Below are 19941 nucleotides of genomic sequence, written 5' to 3'. Positions count from 1 at the left end.
TTTGCTAAGTCCTCTCAAGAAGGCCTCTCCCGAATCAACTCAACACTTTTACTGCTCAGGGTGCCACTGATCAGTTTGCTAAGTCTGGGTTTGTGATCGTGAGCAGCACAGTCATTGCCCTACCGAGGGGAACATCCACCCACCTATCTGGGACGCCCTTGGAAGCCTTTTGCGACCGTTTTAGTTATGAGGACGTATCTCGCAGACATAGTCGAGCCTCGAGGCTGGATGGCTTTGGAAACAACGAAGAACCACCTACGACTCTGAGGTACGGAGAATACCCACAACAGCGGACCGGGATCGGTTCTTGGTCGACGCGTAAACTGGACGGGCTACGAACCTAGAATGACGGGATGAAGCGGCGCCAGACGTTCTCTGTTGATACCTTTATCAATAGAGACGGTTGGTTGAACCATACTTGCATTCCCCTACGACCCTTAAGTCTGATTCTGGTTTCTATCTTTCTTATGAATTTTATGTAATGGTTGAGTAATGAACTAATGACTAATAATGTTTGTGATCTTGAACATTTCATTGAGAAAGAATCATTCTCGGAATCCACTATAACGTGAGGTTACATTTGGATCTTTGAGGGATTACACTTAGGACTTAAGTTTTTTAGTTCTCTCAGCAAACACTCTTACTAGTGTTCATGGATCTCTTCTCTCTCTCTCCTCTCTCTTCTCTCTCTCTCTCTCTCTCTCTCTCTCTCTCTCTCTCTCTCTCCTCTCTCTCTCTCTCTCTCTCTCTCTCTCTCTCTCTCTCTCGTGATACCCTTTAACCTATAACCACTTGATACAACTCGCATTGTTCGCATTGCTTAGTAGCTTAGAGATAGAGTGATGAAGAAGTTACCTCGATAGTTTCAATACCATACTCAATCTGAAACAGACGTCCTTTGGGAGAAAAGGTATCGACTCGTATGTGGCACTGTCATACTCAGTCCTTTGGAAAAACACCCAAAATCGATCAATACAAACCCAAAATTCTCATTTGATCATCAGCTTCATACGCTTGAGTTACAAACAAGTTAGGTTTAGATGAACGAACACTTGGGCCTTGAAATGGGCTTACACATCTTAACATAGATTGTTCATTCTTTAGAAGAGAAGCAACTTTTCAGGTTCATAATAATTAGTCTATTTGCAAAAAAAAAAAAACAACTAGAGAGTTAGCAAATTAGACGTGAGAGTTGGCATGTACGTGATTGAAGTAAATTGATAGGTTTTTAAGATATGTACTTAGTAACTAATAACCATCACATGTTATAATTTTGTGAAACGTTTCTTGACTAGTATTGTATATATGGCATATACTTAATTACTTATTAGTAATGCAGATGAACGTCCTTGCATGCAACGTTATAGTGCCATGAATAGGAATGATAGGAATATAAATTCTTTAGCAAAATTGATGTACTTTAATTTGAAATTATAATTGAAAATCATAATATAATAGATATTGACAACAAACATAATAACTATCCAGATGAAAAGATTTATATTCTTAAAGATTAAATACAGATACAAAATTGTTGCTCCAAGAGCCCATTCACGGAGTTTTCACTCGTAGTCGTAGTTGGTTTCTACTTTCTAGTGTACTTCACCATCATAATATAATTAAATTAAGAAGATAATATTAATAAGTATTGTATCAAATTTTATAATCATATACTTGCTTTTATTAAATTTGGAGATCGTACGATATTGATAAGTTAGGCCACCACTACACGATGATTTAACTGGACGATGGATTAGAAAAATGATATATAAAAATAACTCTGGTAGCGTATATCACCTCCCAACCTCCTCAAATAGACACCACAAGTATTAGTTATAATTTTAATATAAAGTTTATGTACTAAGTACAGAATAATCAATTAGCATTAGTTTTCTTGTTTTGTTAAATCCATTCTGGAAGTTTTCTCCAACAATTTGTGACCTACCTTGCCATATATGATTCATTCTTAGAGTTTTATTATATGCTTTTTTGGTTCTGAGTTGTTGGTGATGACTCGGAAACTTATAAACATTTGTAGTTTTCTTTAAGAAAACAAAATAAAGATTCATATAATTAAAAGAGGAATATTCGTTTTCATGTATAGTTTGGTATTACTAATAAATTAAACATACGAGATAATATTACTCTAGAACATACCTTAACCTTACTGACGTTGGAAAGAGACGACCTTTTCCGAGCAACTGTAAGACGATGTAAGCCCTTTCTCAAAAAAAAAAAAAAAAACTGTAAGACGATGTCTCCATGTTTAGCCAGCAAGTAATCACTCGTCTATCACATCATTAACTATATACCAATTATTGACATTTTGAATAAAACAAAACTTACACGTCACCAAAATGGACACGTGCCAAATTTTAATTAGCTAATAATATTCTTGCGGCAGATAATAAACCACTATATTTTTTGGACAAGACTTGGGTTCACCCCTATGGTGAACCTTTAAATTCACCACCTACCTAATAACCTATCAAAGTGTCAACTAGATTAATGATTAAATAATTTAAAAAATAAACAATGTCATATTTAATAATGCTAATGTCACTATTTAATCCATAAACTCAAACTATATACCCTAAATCCAAATTCTAAACTCTAAATTTTAAATTATAAATCCAAATTCTATACCCTAAACCCAAATCTTAAACCCAAATCATAAATCACAAACCAAAAAATCTAAACTCTAAACCCAAAACTATACCCTAAACTCAAACCCTAAACCCTAAACCCAAAACCTAGACTCTAAACCCAAACCATAAACCCAAACCGTAGACCCTAAACCCAAACCCTAGACTGTAACCCAAACCATGAATTCTAAATCAAAACTTTAATTTTTAACTTTAAATTTCAAAAGAACAACATCAATATTAATCCAAATATTTAGGGTATAGGGTTTGGGTTCTGTATTTACGTTTTGGGTTTAGAGTCTAAGATTTGGGTGTAGGATATAGATTTGGGTTTAAAGTTCAGGTTTTTGGGTTTATGATTTATGGTCTGGATTTAGGGTTTAAGATTTGGGTTTAGGGTATATAGTTTGGGTTTATAATTTAGAATTTAGGGCTTAGAATTTGGATTTAGGGTATAGAGTTTAAGTTTATGGATTAGATAGTGACATTAACACTATTAAAATTGACACTATTTATTTTTTTAATTATTTGGTTTTTGAAAAAATTATTTAATATTTTTTAATCATTAATCTAGTTGGCACTTTGATAGGTTATTAGGTAGGTGGTGAATTTAAAGGTTCACCATAAGGGGTGAACCCAAGTCTTGTCCATATTTTTTTGTGTTTTAGTTTCAGTAAGCGAGTAAAAAAATTCGAATACTATTACAAAATATACTATATTTTGAAGAAAAAAAATATTTAATACTGATGAAAATAAGAGAAAATTTAATAAGTAGGTGGTCATCTTACGATGAAATATGTGAAAGCATTTTATGTACTGCACATATCAACCTACGTAAACGACATGTTACTATTATTTCTCTTCAAACAACAACAATCAATTGATTTTTCAAAAAAAAAAAAAACAACAATCAATTGTTCTCAAGAAAAAAACACCAATCAATACTCATACCTCTCGGAGTAGACACTTATAAATTATGCGCATAAATTCAACGATTACAGGAAAAATCGACCGGCCAACCTTTCATTAGATGAAAAGTAAGAAGAAAAAACGAACAATTATTAAAAGAAAGAATAACTTTACAATTTACTCATAATATGAGAGTCATGACCCCACGACATAGACATTATGAACATGTTAGTAAGATGACCACTCTTATCGGCCATTATAATATATCCATCTTGTGACTATTTACATTATAAAAATCTTATAAAATATTAAACTAAGATTCAACCAATCATCGGAACTTAGCAGTTTTGTTTTGCCATTATCTCTTATTAGGTTCTTGGAACCTATAAACCAAACATTTTGTCCCATAAAGAGGAGATCAAAGTTTCATCTGAAAAAAAGAAACACACACAGACTCACAGAGGCTATGGCATATTCAACTAAACTTTGTCTTCCTCTTCAAACACAATGTTTTGTTCCAAAGACAGTAAGATCAAAGACTTTGATGCTTCAACAGAGTCACGTTCAAGTTAAAGTCAAGCAAGTCACAGTTCCTCAACCAATAAGATACTCCACCAAGAACACTGTAAGATCCTTTCTTCATTTTTTTTTGTCTAGAAACGGGTCTTGATTTTCTTGAGAAATCTAATTGGTTTGTGTTTTGTAAACAGGTATATGAAGATCCAGTACAAGGGATCATATGCTACACGGATGATAGCGGAGAGGTTATATGTGAAGGGTACGATGAAGGTCCTCGTTGCCCCCCAGAGAGTCCAATAGTAACTTCTTACCCAAGGTAATGATAACTTCCCAATTCATAATCGTCAGATCGAAATTGTTTCAGTGCTTTTAGATACTTAACTTGGTTTATAAAAAAAAAACAGAGAGGTGGAGATTCTTGATCTTCTGCAAAGAAGTTATCAGGAAATGAGAGTTGCAGAGAAAGGTGATGGTCAAAGAGAAGAGATTGTTTCACAGCAAGAGCTAAGAATGATCAAATGGAGCAGCTTTGACTTCCTCTAAATCTCTCTTTTTCAAAAATCAAAATCTGTTCTGTCTACAAAAAGGCCTCTTGAATAAGAATGTACACAAAAAAAAGGCTGGGTGAAAGAAGCAGCCATTTGCTTCTTTCTTGTATCTCTTTTGTAAGAACACAAACATGAATATATGTCCGGATTTTGATTTCATTGTCTACTCAGCTATTAGAAAAGAATCTCATATACACAAGTTTTTTTTTGTACAGATGGGAAAATAATTGAAATAATCTCACTTCTTTCTAATGAATCATTCAGACAATCATCTAAAACTCTACCTGAACGACACATAATCTAAAAGATGCAAACAAAATCCACATCCAAGAGAATCATAACCAAAGAATAGTGTTCCCATATGCACAAAACCAATTTCTATACCAGACAAAAAAAAATCATGACATGCTGAGGATTCTTATATGTATTATCACTCTGCTTGCGTACCGGTTTGAGAGGTTTCTTCTGGTTGATCTGACCTGGAGTTATTAGTAATGACATCAGGAGGAGACCACTGATCAGGAACCATGAGGAAGTAGGTAGTCATCGCCTTTCTGAATCTTCTCTTGTATTGCTTTGGAGAGATTACTGTTGGTGCTTCATTCTTGGGGCCTCCCAAGATTCCTGTAAACTTCACCCAAGACTCTAGATGTTTGTCCCATGTGTACTGCCTTAAGAAATCGATAATCCCTAGAACTAGCTCGTTCTTTTCTTCATCCACGCCTACTAGTAACGAGTAATCCATCACATCACCCAACTGGCAACACACAACAATAACAAGATACATAGGTTTATGAACTTTAGGAAGAGTAGTGAAGCGTTAATGATTTATAGTAGAAGAGTAAAAACTCACTGCAAGAAAGGCGGTGTCGTTCCAGACAGCTCTTTCCAACAATCGTTTTGCTTTGTTACCGACAAAAATGGGAGAAGTTGGCATTGCTTCAATCAAGTTTTGATCCAACAAGACTTTGTTGCTCCCACTAGAGTCTGGATTGTATCGCGCCCGGGAAGATCCTTTCAGGTCATAAAGCCGTTTCACAGTTCTTCCAAAGAGAAGATTCTCCATGATCAGAACATCCATCTTTGTTTCTTTCCCGCTCTTAAGTTGCTTTGTTGCAACCTATTAACACAAATACATACTCTCATCACAAGTCAAACATGACCAGTAAATTTCTCAACTTAGCAGTTAAAAGTGTACCTGATAGATTCCTAAGATCTTTGCCAGGCAAGTTGGGCTTTTCGAGCTGATAGACTCAGATAAGTACTTGAAGTAAGCAGGTGCAAGTTTGATGAACGATTCCAATTCTGTCTTGGTGACTTGCTTGATGATGAAACGATCGTCCAAGGTTTTAGCAAAGAAGACATTGCTCTTTCCACCTTGAGCTCCCCATTTTTTACACCGGCTAAGAGACCTTATAAACTCAAGTTCCGAAGGGATACATATACCTCGCAACGCCTCAAACCGTTTAGCGTAGTAACAAGTAACTGTGTACTTCACTTTCCCAAGAGTGCCGTCTTCTCCATACGAGACTCGAGCATTGAAAGCTTTTGTATACGAAAGTGGGTCAAGACGCAGAGATGAGGACATTGAAAGGATACTCTCATCGACTGAACTATTGCTTCTGCTAGGGTCAAAAATGGTGTCATCAACTGGGCGAGGGATATTCAGTTCAGAAGGAAATGAAACTAGAGATTCCCCTTGAACAGAAATTTGGCGTTGATATTCAGGTGACATCAAGGCATATGCGATCATACTTGTGGGCTCATCATCATACACCGGAACAACAATATCATTCATACCCACAGGTAGAAGTAGCCTTGGTCCACCTTGAAGCTCTGCCTCTCTAAATGATGAAATATAGACAGGGCTATGTTCGCCAAATGTATCGAGCTTCTGAGAGCTAAGCAGAAAGTTCTTGTTGATGGACCGGTAGAAACTGAGGAATGGCATACCTAACCAGCTTACAGAATCTTCCGAGTTTTCATAATTTTTACTCGGTAAAGCAGGTGAAACTGGATAGGCTACCTTGAGTTCCTTTTGCTGTTCTGGGAGATCTATTGGCTTTAACCCCTCTGAGATTGGAGGGAAAGTTGAAGAGCTTGACATGGAGGAAGGAGGAAGCAAGATCTTATTATTTGCTGGAATCTCCTCTGATGTTTGACGTTCGCCTATCCATGCTGCATCAAGAGTGGCTGAAAGATTTTTCATCACTAAATGGCCATCAGACTGTGTCCTGCGAACATCGAGTTTGTTTTCCACAGAAGTATCAGGTAGGGTCTTGCTGGGAGAAACTTCTCCCACATCTTCCTTTTCCGGATTCAAATCTAAATTTGTATCAGCTTTCTTCTGAACTTCATTTAACGAGCCAGTGTCACCAGTAGAACCAGTATCAGGATTCGGATCAACCTCTGAGCCAGCAAGAAGAGAGTTTGTCGCAGCATTAATCTCAGGGAGCGTCTGGCTCTTAGCCAAGGGTGGTTTCTCATTTTCTTCTCGCTTTGTGTCATCACTACTCTCAAGCTTCTGAAATTTTGATGCATTAATCAAGCGGTGATCCCACATATAAGACTGAAATATCAGCTGTCTGCGAAGCCGGTATAGTTCAAGAATGTCCACAAGAGGTTGGCCTTCCTTCACCTCCCTCTGCAACATCTTTTGCATATTCTCCTGGAAGGAACGTAAGAAAGTTACAAAATAGAGCTGTTCTCTTAAAATAATTACTGTTCGTACATTGGTTTTAAGAGAACCAATTTATCTTGCACGCGCTGAGTTGTAGATACATAACATAATTTTTTACCTCAAATTCTGTTTTCTCTCTTTGCAGCAGTTCTTCGAGTTCACCAATTCGACGCGTAAAACCTTTCACTGCAATTTGACTAATAGCATTTAGTACTTCAGAAAACAGAAGCTCTGCTCTCTCTGCCACCTGCTTGATGGAAAAGAAAGAGAATCAGTCAAAAGGGTGAGATTATAAATCTGCATCCAAGAAAATCAGAGATATTTTTAACCTTATCTATCTCTCTCTGTATCCAGTCCTGGTTATCATAGTTGAAACTAATAACTGATGGTGGGAGGTAGACCGAATGAACATCTATAGTAGCGTATCGGAAGCAAGCAACCATGTTCCCAAATCTACATGGGCACAACTTGTTAGAGCAAAGGAAAGAATGGCCACAACATGCTACTCTACTGGCAGCAAGAAAAAAGAGTACCCATAGAAGCGAAGACAGTCTCTATGGAGAGAATGGCCACAACATGCTACTCTACTGGCAGCTGCGTGATTTGAGAAACTGAGCTCTAGAAACTTCCCAAACGATAATCCCCATGCAGCATCAGACATCACCACTCGTAGAGTCGCTGGAGGAAAGCCATTAGGTCGGGGACATCTCAGACATCTATGCCACATCCAGATCTTCCCTTCCTTTTCACCAGGTAAGAGATAATCTTGGAGCTTTTTGACAGATATTGTAAGGCTGCCTTGTCGATGAGTGTAACAGTGAACGTGAGCTTCTGATGGCATCTCACATGAACGACACCTGTAACCCTGCAATTTTGAGCATATATTTGGGTTACCAAATTACTCTATAAGCTGTACATATACAAAGGAGAGGAAAACTTACCTGATCGAACAAATGATCTCTCAAGAACCGTCCCAAGGGTTTATCAAAACTACCATAGTATTTTATCCTGAACAGATGAGACCTCTCACACACAGTTCCTTTCCACACTGATCGAGACGATAGAGAAACCAAAATACTCTGGTGATCAGAGGGTGACGGAGGAAATTCCTCTTTTTGAGATTGTGGTTCTTTTGAATCCTCACTGTTTTGTTGTTGTTGGATGGTTGTAAGGTCTGAACCATTGTCCTGGTGTTCTACTATAACGCTCGTACTACTTTGAGAAGTCTTTCGCACAAAGCCTTGCTCAGATGAATGCAGGGAGTTGTCCATTATGTCTGGTGCCTCAATAGATGGGTTGCTTTTGTCTGCTGGTGTATCTGCGATTGCATCTCTTTCAGACAAATTTGAGTTTCTTCCTTCAATCACACAGTGAGGCAAAGTCAATGAAACATTACAGCGTGAGAATATGAAACCCGGATTTGTTTCTCTAGCCTGCCAGCCTGAATCATTGGATATCAAAGGATTTATGTCCTTCTGGATGGATAGATTGGCAGTAGTCGAAAGCAACTCTGATGCTGGAACACTGTTTGCTCGTTGTGGTTCGAAACCAGATATCCTTGTTGGAGATTTATCATGTGTGGAGACCGTGAAACCTGGCACAGTAGATATCGAACGTTCAATGCTTGTAGATTTATCTGGAAGAGCTACTGTAATTGGGGAGTTCAAGGGGAGTTCTGGTGAGGCTCCTTCGTCAGCAAGAAACGATGTCTCGAGTGCCAAATGATAAGCTGCAAACACTCCATATCGGACTACATGCTTCACTTTTTTCAACTCTTCTTCATTAGCACCCCTAAGCAAAATCTGAAGAAGCAAGGACACAAAAAGCAAGAAGTAATGTTATGAAGCAATCAGATCTAAGAACTCTGCTTGCATTTTTTAATTCAAATGGCTGGGAGTGCTTACTGTAAAGCCTAATGGCCTTGGACAACCCTCAAAATACATCAATGTCTTCACTGTTTTCTTTCCATCTTGGCCATGTTCTTCAAGAAACCTATCCACCCGAAAATTCTCACAGTAACCCAGCTTTTGAGACGAGAGGTGGTCTACTGAAGGAATGATCTGAGCACCAGTGCAGCGAGCAATGCGTTCTAAAAGTGGCCTCTTAATGTTTAGAACAAGAGATATGTCTTTGGCTAGAAGATACTCTTGCGCAAATCGAGAAACTGATTTTTCGACTAGTAGAATATTTGGACGTTCAGCGTGAATCTTTGCAACAGCCATCTTTAGATGCTCCTTTTCCTGTAAACAAAAATAAGTCCAAGAATTAAAAGAGTTTAGGCATAAAAAGCAAACTCCATATCTAACCACCAACGAGAAGAAAACAAATTATGGAGGCACTCAAACTTCACCTGTTGCAGCAAAGTATCAAAACTCGAGAACTGGTTTGAGACCCTTTGATACTCAAGCGCACCACCAAGAATCAATAGTCGAGCTTTCTCAATCTTCGCTTTCATTCTCCTATGAGCCACATTCTTCTTACAAACAACTCCCTTAACAACCATACTGTAATGTAATACACGGATTACCGAAAAATGAAACTTCACAAGAATACAGATTACGTCATAGAAAATACACAGCGCGTAAAATTGGGATAAAGTTTTGTTTCTTCTATTACCTATCATGTCGGAACCCGGAAGCTAAGCACTTCACTTTGACATAGCCACCAGGATCCATTCCTCCACTTTTGCTCATATCAGGCTTCAGTAAGTTAGCCGCCTCCCAAGAAAGAGAAGTGATGATCTCTAACCAACCTTCCTTGCCCTCTTCATCGCTCACAGGGAGGTTGTCGACTTGCAAAAGTTGTGCAAGCAAAGCTCTAAAGTGCCCATCAACCACATTCTTCATATTCTTCTTGTGCTCTTCACTTGTTCGATCCTCGCTACGGTACTCTCCACTTCCAAAGCTAGTGGAAGGTCGTAAGTATCCCCACGCACCTGAGGCATCTCCCTCATTATCTTCCTCGTCAAACAAAGGACTCTCTCTCTCATCTTCTTCCTTTTCCGGATCAGGTGGAACCCACAAAAGTCCATTGTTCTCGAAATCCACCGGTTCTGCCATTTGATCATCCGAAATATCTGGCGGAGAAGGTGCTTCACATTCGTCATTCTCATCTTTTTTCTGGAACTGCTCTGATCCTTCCCCAATTAGAGATTCAAGACACTGATGAATGAGTGGAGAGCCGCTTACACTCTTCTGGTCAGCGGTGTCGAAACTCAGATGCTTACTGGGGCCATCACATATGCTCATCTCCTCGTATTCCAGTGGGCCATAGTATTTATTAGCTCGGGGAGAATGACTCGTCTCAGTATCAGTCTGGTATGCACAATACTCGTCATACTCATCATCATCACTCCTGATGCATAAAGGAAACAAAATGTAAAGTTACCCAAACACGAATGCGAATCTAAAGTACTCTGGTTTCCTAGTTTTGACTATAAGTTGCTGCTACATACTTCACATGGTAATTGCATAAAGCGTGGTCAAAGGCCACATGGCCTACCCTAGAGGTTGTCTGCAGAGTCTAATAAGCTTCACATGTACCTATGAGATCAAAGAGGACTCAGAGAAAGAGAATACCTATTTAAACCAAAGCGAGATGGATCTTCCACATCTGTGGCCATGAAACTGTTACTCCCTGAAGTTTCTTTACCTTGCCTTGCTGTGCCTGTCTCCTTAGAAGGTACTCCATGCAAACTAACATCAGAACCACGTTTAACCCTTTGATAAGGACCAACCAATCCCGGCATCGAGCCAAGAGTACTACTATTGGCAGTTGTACCAGTCTTTGAGCTAAGAAGACTCGTCTCAGAAGATGAAGCACTAATATCAGGAATATTCGAAAGATGCGCTCCACCATCACCTAGCTCCCACTGCCTGAAACAATAATTACAAACACGGATCCTCTCCCACTCTTCACTTGGAGCTCTCAAGTCGCCGGTAGCCAAAGGTACCGTGTTCGCTGTACATTTCCCACAGAAAACTCTGCCACAGAGACGGCAATGGTGCCTGCGATTGATAAGAGTAAACTGACAATCACACTCGTAACACACACGACAGCTCTGATCAGGCATCCAGAAATCCCTGGAGACAGTAGGTGGCTCGGATCGCCAGGGGAGCCATGATTTCAGCAGACTCACAATCTCACAGAGTGTCCTGTTACAATCTCCTTTATCCATCTAAAAACTCCCCAACCTTCATGCTATGAAGACGGTCATGGAACTCTAGAATCCAAAAACTCAGCACCTAAGAGATTGCAAACCCTAATTTCCAAGTCCCTGAGTCACTCTCCACAATCATATAATCAGATGGCTTTGTAAAAGATTCATCTTTGAGCAAACTCATATAGATACTGGTTGTCTCTCATCATTCATTCAAAGCAGGAAAGTTTCAACCTTTATCTTAACCTCTCACTGAACAACAAAACATAACAATAAAAAAACAAACAAACATCATGAATGTGAATAAAGAGTGTATCCACAAACTATCACACGAAATCAATCAGAACAAAACAAAAGTTAAAACTTTAGGGGGCGAGGCGATCAAGGAATCCCTTTTTGGGTATTTCACAACCAAAAGCAAAGATCTTTCTAAGCGATATGGAATAGAAATCGAGCAGAAACCTAAATCATTAGGGTTCAGAATATTTCGAAAATACGCACATTGAAAATCGAAATCCCTTGGAACCAATCGAGGTTTGTAACCCAAAACCCCTAATTTTGAATCGATCGTATCGAAATACCGTTTCGGAATCACCAGGAGAGATCGTCGTCGTCTTCTACACTCGAGTTTTGAGGGGATTTTCCCTCCTTTGAATTTCACGTTTTTTTTTTTGAATTTTTATTTTTTTAATCCGAAATTTGGAGCTTATTGACTGATTGTTCAATGTTTTTTTTTCTGTGGTAAGGAAAGCGATCAATGATAATCCGCGTCCCACAGTTTCACCATACACCTTAACGTACCCGATCTAAACAATATAAAACCAGGATAACATTTTTTTTTCTTTTCATAATGTACATAGTACATACTAATTGGGAAACCTTAATCTTTAGAAAACAAAATCTGTAACAAGAAGAATTTTTTAATAAGATATAGATATAGATATCATTGTAAGTATATTGATATGTAATATTTCAAAATTATTTAAATATACTTTGCAAAAAAACCATTAACATTTAAATAGCAACAATAAAGATTTACTAATTTGCTCATATTTAAGCACTTTCTTGTAAATCTAGTTAATTAGATTATGAAACATCCTTTCTACATTGACTTCACCTTAATCCAAATTTAATAGTTTGATATATATATAAACAAAACAATATGAACGTAGTTTGGGAGACATATAATAAAATGGTAACAGATCTGATTTTATTTTACAGATATGAAATAATTTTTATGGTTACAAAATTTTTATGGTTACAAACTTTTTGAAAAAAAAAATTCATGAAATGTTGAGACTGCTTTGGTCCTTTGGAACTTCCAAAAATGGGATTTAACCATGTGATCAATTCCACAATTGAAATCGATATTAATTTGTATAGATATAGGGCTAGTCTGAAAGAACAAAAAAAAAAGAAGAAGATATAGCTAGTCTGCATGTCTTTGTCAAATTGTATTACATGAAAATATTCTTTGTAGTTAAATGGCTTAATGTTTTGGTTGAAGTCTAGTAGTAAATTAAACACAAAATGTGACTTTGAGTTACCTTTGGTCGGTTGGATATCTAGTATTTCCATCTGATCCTAATTTTACTCCGGCTTGTTTTTTTTTTTTTTGACAAAAAGTTTGCTATTAACTAGAGAAGTTACAAGAGAATGGCTCAGTCATAGAGTTCAAAGCACATTTTAAAGCAAAGTATCACATTGACTTAAAAGCATAACATAAAAAGTAACACATAGGAAGATGAAGAACTCGTCGAATATTAAGCCTTAGTAAGTTCGACGACCACGTGGAGTAGCCCCTCTTCCACGCCTTTCCTCCCCACTGATTGTGCCCCACTCCATGTCTTTTAGATTCTAAGATGGCTTTAAGTAATGACCTCCACGAACTCTTTGCGCCATATCAAAACTAGCCACAACATTGTAACCATGTTCATCAAGAACCACTTGAGAACTATCAAGAAGAGGGTCTGATAATGAGGACCTAGTTGAGGGCAGTGGAGAGTTAAAAACAAATTGTGGGCTGGTGTGGACTGATGGGGGCAGAGACAGAGAGTGGAAGGTCACATCACCTGATGGCAATTCCTCTTTCAACATGGCTAAGTTAGCAAATCTGTTTGATCCTTTTGCTTCACCTAACTGCAAGAAATTATCTCGGAGGCCACCAACACTATATTCACATTTCAATTCCACTCCAGGGGAAGGTAATGATGTACCTATAGTAGCAGAGTCTAAAAGAGCTAAATGAGTAGGTGAACAGAAGTTGAGTTAGTAATGTTTCTGTTGGAACCAGAATCGGTGTTCATCTTATGTTCTCCGGCTTGTTCAACGTCAACGATGAAGCTCGACGGTGCACACTCATACAAAAGCCTTAAGTTTCCGTTTTTGCTTTGGCGCCACGAGCGTACACGTAAATCTCATGGAACAACAATGTCCTCTGAAATCTCTAGCCAATGTACCTTGCCGAGTACGTAAGGCTTTCCTTTTAGACTAGGGTTCTTGAGATCATCAATGTACTTCTTTAGATTCTCGTCCCACATCTGGTAGTTTCCTTCGTCGACGAAGTAATATATATATTTGGTAATCTGTACAAGAATCAAACCGTAATCAGCTGAGAAACTATAAAACCCTTACCGGAACTCGGGGTCATCGAAGAAACATGCCCTCAGAACAAGAGTGTCCTAAAACAATTTCTTGAGTTTATATATTGGCGCTAGACGCTAGACACCTTGTCAGATAACAGACACCATGCTTCAGCTTAAGCGCCAGCTTGTTCTTATCAGGATGAAGAAAAAGAACTAACTTCTTGACACCTTAATCATCAGCTTCTTCTTTTCTATTAATCTGGTCTAGTTGCACACCTATTGATCATCATCAAAACTTGTTTGAAACAACCAAGTTTCTCTTGCCGATATCAATTGATCTTGTCTCTTCATCAGAATTTGATAATGATGGAGAACAGAACAGAATAGAACAGAACAGACTCTGTTATTCCTACACTGATTTGTCTAACATGTGCTCCATCAACTTCTATGTTATTGAGAAATTTTCTTAACTGATCAATATTTGCAAACACAGACATAGTACTAATTGTTAAACTAGATGGGCTTCACATACTCTTTCTATTCATATAGTTTAAACCGACTCTTAAGCAAGGATTACATACTCGTTCAGAACAGAACATACTCTGTTATTGCTATATTGATCTGACTAATATGTGAAATATTCTAACCTCAACAACATTTACATAGACATAATACTAAGCATAATCATATAGTTCAAACCCACTCTCTAACGGGAATATTACCTTTGAATCAAACTAGTTACAGAGAGCCGTTGTAAGGAACGCAAGAGTCCTTTAACCATCCCATTTTGTTGATAAAGATGTCAATCGTAAACCTCTGGGCATCCTCCTCCGTCATCACCGGCTTGTACCCGACCCAAGTCACTCTGTTCCTCACGTCCGAACCGGGGCCATAGTTCCGGAATTCACCAAGGCTCACCGTCTTTTAGCACGTGAAAGTGGAGCGGTCGAATAGGATCTAAAATTTTACAATGTCCATAATTATTTTTTGTTTTAGTAATAGTTATAAATTTAAAATCATATTTTATCACAATCAGAATAATTATATTTTAATTTAGTTTTCATATTTATAACCAATAAATGTAAATTACAAATTTTTATTTTGTTTATATAACCAACTAAAAATACAATAAATTAGGAAGTAATTAGTATTTATATCAGTTATATATTTGGAAAGTAAGAAATAATTGTTGATGTGTGTTTGAATATTCAAAGGTAGTATAGAAAGTTAATATTCTAATTGATTATGTTTAGGAAACAATTATCAATAGATTATAAATACGGAGAAAATATATATTTTCTTCACTATTTTTTAAATTAAAAATAGCAAACACAAATAAAAGAAAACTAACCTAAACAACTTCCGTTGACAAGAAAAAAAAGAGTGACTTGTCCAATCAATAGTATATAGATTGCTATTCATATTTTGTTACTCTATTATATTTATAGATTATTATTTTTGATGTTAGATATAATAAACGTAAAAGAAACTGAAAAAGTTAGAGTGGTCAAATTTAATGATTTGATTGATGATTTTGCTTTAAAAAATACCAAATAATCAAGTTCAATGATTTGATCAATGATTTGACATTAAAACTAGAAAATAATGTCATTTAGATATAAAATAATTAAATTGATGTATTTATTATATATTATAATGATATTTTTAAAAAAATATTTCAAATTCATATTTCTTTTTTGAACAGGGCCGGTATAAAGTTTGAGACGGCCCTGCTTCCATGCAACCCACCCTTTAGGGTCTATCAAGACCCCAAGCTCGGTTTCCATAACCACCACTGTGGCGTGGCTCTTCCAAGGACGACCTAAGTAGGCAACAGCCGTGAACTCTTCGTCTTCGAACCGCAAGATCTTGCTCCTTATGATGGAGAAGCCAGATTTCTCCTGGTTATCCGCCCCCTGAGCTGTAACCGTCACAACCTGTTGCATGAGAGGTCTTCTTGCACGGATGGAGCACATCTCAAACACTGCAGCGGTGTTCCCGAAGATAAAATCCACCGTCCCTACTATGTCACATTCTCTGTAAAGCTTTTCCCCTGCGTGGGCGTAGAGAGTATCCTGGTAGCCGTGAAAAGCACATCGAAACAAGGCTGATTGGTTGGATTTGGAGTGGAACGCAACGGCTTGGAACTTCTCTGGTCCAGCGGTGTTGACAAACTTGATATCACGAGCTATGAAGCTGTCGGCAAGAACAGCTTCACCAAACACACAAACAACAAAAGGTTAGAATAGTATTGAATGTTCAAAACGGGAAAGAAGAAGAAGAAGAAGAACTTACAGAATGTCGCTGTGGCTTCTGTCGTGGATTTGGGAAACTCCAGCCTGCTTTGATTGCTGGAGATCACTGTCTTTTCCATTCCTTCTCCATAGATCACCACGTTGTCTTTTCTCTTCGGTAATAGCACATTCTCTTAGTAGACACCCTCTTTAACGAATATGTTGAATCTGATTTTGTTGTTGTTTGGGACTGAAGCCACAGCTTCTGAGACTGTCTTGAAGTCTCCACTTCCATCTCCTGGAACAGTTACGTTGGGCTCCCAATCTCGTTTTCTTCATTGCCACACAAGCTTGGATAAAAGCCTTGCGTAACAAGTAATGTGAGAAGTATGAAAATTACAAAGAATCTGGACATGGTTTGTGTTTTCTCTCTATCTCTATCTCTATCTCTATCTCTCTCTCTCGCTCTCTATATCTCGGATATGATTACTATACTGTTGCATTATAATGCATCTTGGCTAATATCACCAAAATTGGTCTGAATTGGTCTATGGTTTTGGTATTCGTCAAAGTTCACTGTTGGAGGGAAAGATCTGCTGAGATGTTCCATGCAATCTAATCTTTGGGATCAATCAAGCTTCCAAGTTCAGTTTTTATAGTGACCATTGTGGTGTAGCTCTTTCCAATCTAAATTCGCAACAATCATAGAGATTTACAAACAACTAAAATAATACATAGAATATATTTATAATGAGCAAAAAATAATTAAAATAAGCAAAAAAATAGTAAAAATAAAGAAAAAAACATGCAAAATAGAGGGAAATGATATATATATATATATATATATATATATATATAATTCATAACATTTATATTTATTAATCTAATTGGGTATAAGTTAGAAGCCCAAGGCTCAATCAATTTTATAGAAGGGTGAGCAGTCTCTGATCGTATACTATATCTATCTTATTAAAACAGGAACATTACAACTTCTTCTAGGTGGATTTTTAAAGATAGACCTCATATATTTAAATTAAATGTCTCATTCTTTATATATAATACGTACCATACTCTAACTTTACATTGATGTATTTCCTTAAATACAGTTCTTCTTTTTGTCCATATTCCATATATGATTTTTACATTTATTACATGTCGATTTAAATAAGATATATACTAAGAATACCAAAAATATTAATCGTTCTATAATTACCCTATACAATTCATTTTAAATTGATCATTATATTTTCATTGGCCATATTAATTTTATTAGTACGAATAACATTAGGTAGATAAGTCATAGACACATACATAAAGATATGACTATTCTTATAACTATGTTGGGCCTAATCTACTTTCTAAAACAAATAACACATAGCTTCATATATTGTATAGAATATAGTAATATTGTATAGTATTATATTTATACAGTAATACTAAAAACAAACCAAACTGAAATATAATATATATCAAAAATGCTTTGAACCATTACACACAAATATATTAGACCTCAGAGATCAAATTCATTTTGAAATTACGTAATAATTATTTAAAAAATTAAATTTCGTAATGTACAAAAAAACATAAGCTTTATATAAAATTTTGTGTTACAATAAAAAGACACAACTCGCGATTGCAAAATGTTATTTTACATACGAAAGACAGTTTTGATATTGTTCTTTAAACACAAAACTAGGTGATAACCCGCGCCCTGCGCGGAGTGAAATTATTTTAAAAAATGATCTGATTTTATGGAAAGAAAGAATGAATTTTAAAAAGTAAAATAAAAACCACACGGATATTTTTATTTATTTGTTAACTTGTGGTTTCGTTTAATTGTTTTTTCGATCATATAACATAAAATTGAATGAAAAAGTATAAACAAAAACTAATAAAAGAAATTATGATGTGAAGATAATATAAGTCCAAACTTGTGTTCACTGAAAATTCTAAATATAAGTAAAAACGAAACACAGGAAATACAAAAATAAAACCATGAATTAAAAATATAAAAAATTATCAGGGTGATCAGTAAGTTCTAAAAAAGTCAGCAAGTTCTAAAAAAGTCGGTAAAAAAAAAAAAAAAAACAAAAACAGTTAGTACATTTTACCAAAACAAAAATGAGGAGTACAAACTTAGGAATAATTAAACAGAACTTCGTTCTTAGGTTTTTCGAACAACAGCTCTATGTAACTCGGTGATCTCCATATATTTTTTTTTAATTTTGCTTGGTATAGCAGTTTTGTTTGAGGCTGTTAGTGATGCTGTATAAATGAGTTTGGTTTGATATATATATAGTCATCAAACTTAGGGATTATGCGCAAAGATTTGAGTTTGGAACGATTGTTATGTCGCCAATTCAATAATTTTAAATTTTCCAAAATTTACGCTTATAATATTTGGCAAAATTTTGGAAAGTATTATATTATTGTTCCAGAAATTAGGAAACAAAATTCACTACGGTATTTGACCATAGATCAAGTATATTGAATAACATATCAACAATAACTACTTCTGTGTCACCATTTATATTTATTCCTTACGTAAAAAATTTTGGAGCTTCCCTTTTGAAAGATCTACACAATCAGTCAAATATATATTATAGCTCGTAATTCACGTTTTTACATTATACTGTTGTTGCCAAATTCACGTTTTTATATTACGTAAAAAGTCAAACCATATACCAATTGAAATTGATTTATATGATAACTTGGTATATATTTTCAGTTGATATATGATTTGGCTTTGGTTTGATATTATAATATCATATTTATAATAAGTAATAACAATAAATCTAACTTTTTACCAAAAATCAATAAATCTAACACACGTTATTTTATATATGGAAAAACAAAGTCAACACGTAAATGATGAATTTGGAAATGGTTTAATATGGAAACTACGTGGAAATGTTATATATGGGAAAACAAAGTCAACACGTAAATGATTGATTGAAAAATTAATCATCTTTAATGATTGTAACAATGATTCATGTGTTATAACAAAATTTGGACTGATTTGACAATGGCAAAAAGATGTAATTATTCTAGTATTGAAAGGGGTTTCTCAAGATAGGAATGAGAGTGAATGTGAGAATGCCACATAGGAAATGACATTGTGTAAATAACACATCAAGTTAAGGTTGTTTTCTTTTAGTGCTTCTAAAATAATACATAAGGGATAAGCAAATACTAATAAAAATTATGATGTAAAAGAGAACACAAAACGTAGATATATAAGTTCAAATTTATTTTCATTTAAAATAATAAATATAAGATAAAACAAAACATATGAAATAAAGTAATAAATCCAAGCATAAAAAATATAAGAAAACATAAGCTGAATAAAAATTTCTAAAAAACTTCCATGAATAGTACCATTAGAAAGTTGTCCTAAACGGTTTCGAATCGGCAACGGAATTAAAGACGTCCATGAGGGAGGTGCTATCAAGACTGGTTTATATCAAGGAGGATTTAAGAGCTAAGAGAATATGGTGAGGTGATAGGTGGTGAGCACTGCTTGTTATATAGTAGAAGAATCTGATTAGGATTTAGGAACAATGAATAATCGAATTAATTACTTTCAAATCGGAAAATTAAATAAAGGACATAACTTGCGCCCCCATTCTGATCAAAAGTTTCCATAAATTATATTTTACTAA

General features: G+C 35.9%; 3 protein-coding genes across 6 annotated transcripts; 1 reads left to right on the top strand and 2 right to left on the bottom strand.

Annotated features, from left to right (window-relative positions):
• Positions 1–3896: 3896 nt before the first annotated feature.
• On the top strand, positions 3897–4778 carry LOC130496755 (uncharacterized). Its single transcript, XM_056989164.1, has 3 exons — positions 3897–4179; positions 4265–4389; positions 4478–4778. Exons 1-3 carry the CDS (start codon positions 4021–4023, stop codon positions 4614–4616), a joined length of 423 nt encoding a protein of 140 aa, XP_056845144.1. The 5' UTR covers positions 3897–4020; the 3' UTR covers positions 4617–4778.
• A 159-nt stretch (positions 4779–4937) lies between these two features.
• LOC130494342 (1-phosphatidylinositol-3-phosphate 5-kinase FAB1B-like) lies at positions 4938–12137 on the bottom strand. Of its 4 annotated transcripts, none has more exons than XM_056989162.1 (12): positions 12042–12137; positions 10880–11712; positions 9918–10655; positions 9652–9805; positions 9206–9541; positions 8243–9103; positions 7835–8166; positions 7631–7754; positions 7420–7548; positions 5820–7289; positions 5475–5741; positions 4938–5378 (listed from the first exon to the last, which is right to left on the bottom strand). In XM_056989162.1, exons 2-12 carry the CDS (start codon positions 11476–11478, stop codon positions 5052–5054), a joined length of 5337 nt encoding a protein of 1778 aa, XP_056845142.1. In that variant the 5' UTR covers positions 11479–11712; positions 12042–12137; the 3' UTR covers positions 4938–5051. The 4 variants fall into 4 exon arrangements, with proteins under 4 accessions (XP_056845142.1, XP_056845143.1, XP_056845141.1 ...); XM_056989163.1 differs by having other exon boundaries at positions 8243–8619; positions 8698–9103; positions 10880–12132; XM_056989161.1 differs by having other exon boundaries at positions 11962–12132.
• Positions 12138–13317: 1180 nt separating this feature from the next.
• On the bottom strand, positions 13318–16419 carry LOC130497034 (pectinesterase 3-like). The gene is made up of 4 exons (XM_056989871.1): positions 16341–16419; positions 15749–16257; positions 13920–14045; positions 13318–13599 (listed from the first exon to the last, which is right to left on the bottom strand). Exons 1-4 carry the CDS (start codon positions 16417–16419, stop codon positions 13318–13320), a joined length of 996 nt encoding a protein of 331 aa, XP_056845851.1.
• Positions 16420–19941: the final 3522 nt, after the last annotated feature.

This window comes from Raphanus sativus, chromosome 6, assembly GCF_000801105.2.
Source record: "Raphanus sativus cultivar WK10039 chromosome 6, ASM80110v3, whole genome shotgun sequence".
NCBI classification, from domain to species: Eukaryota; Viridiplantae; Streptophyta; class Magnoliopsida; order Brassicales; family Brassicaceae; genus Raphanus; species Raphanus sativus.
The sequence above is the reverse complement of the archived record's forward strand: the minus strand, read 5'-3'. Positions and strand labels throughout refer to the sequence as shown.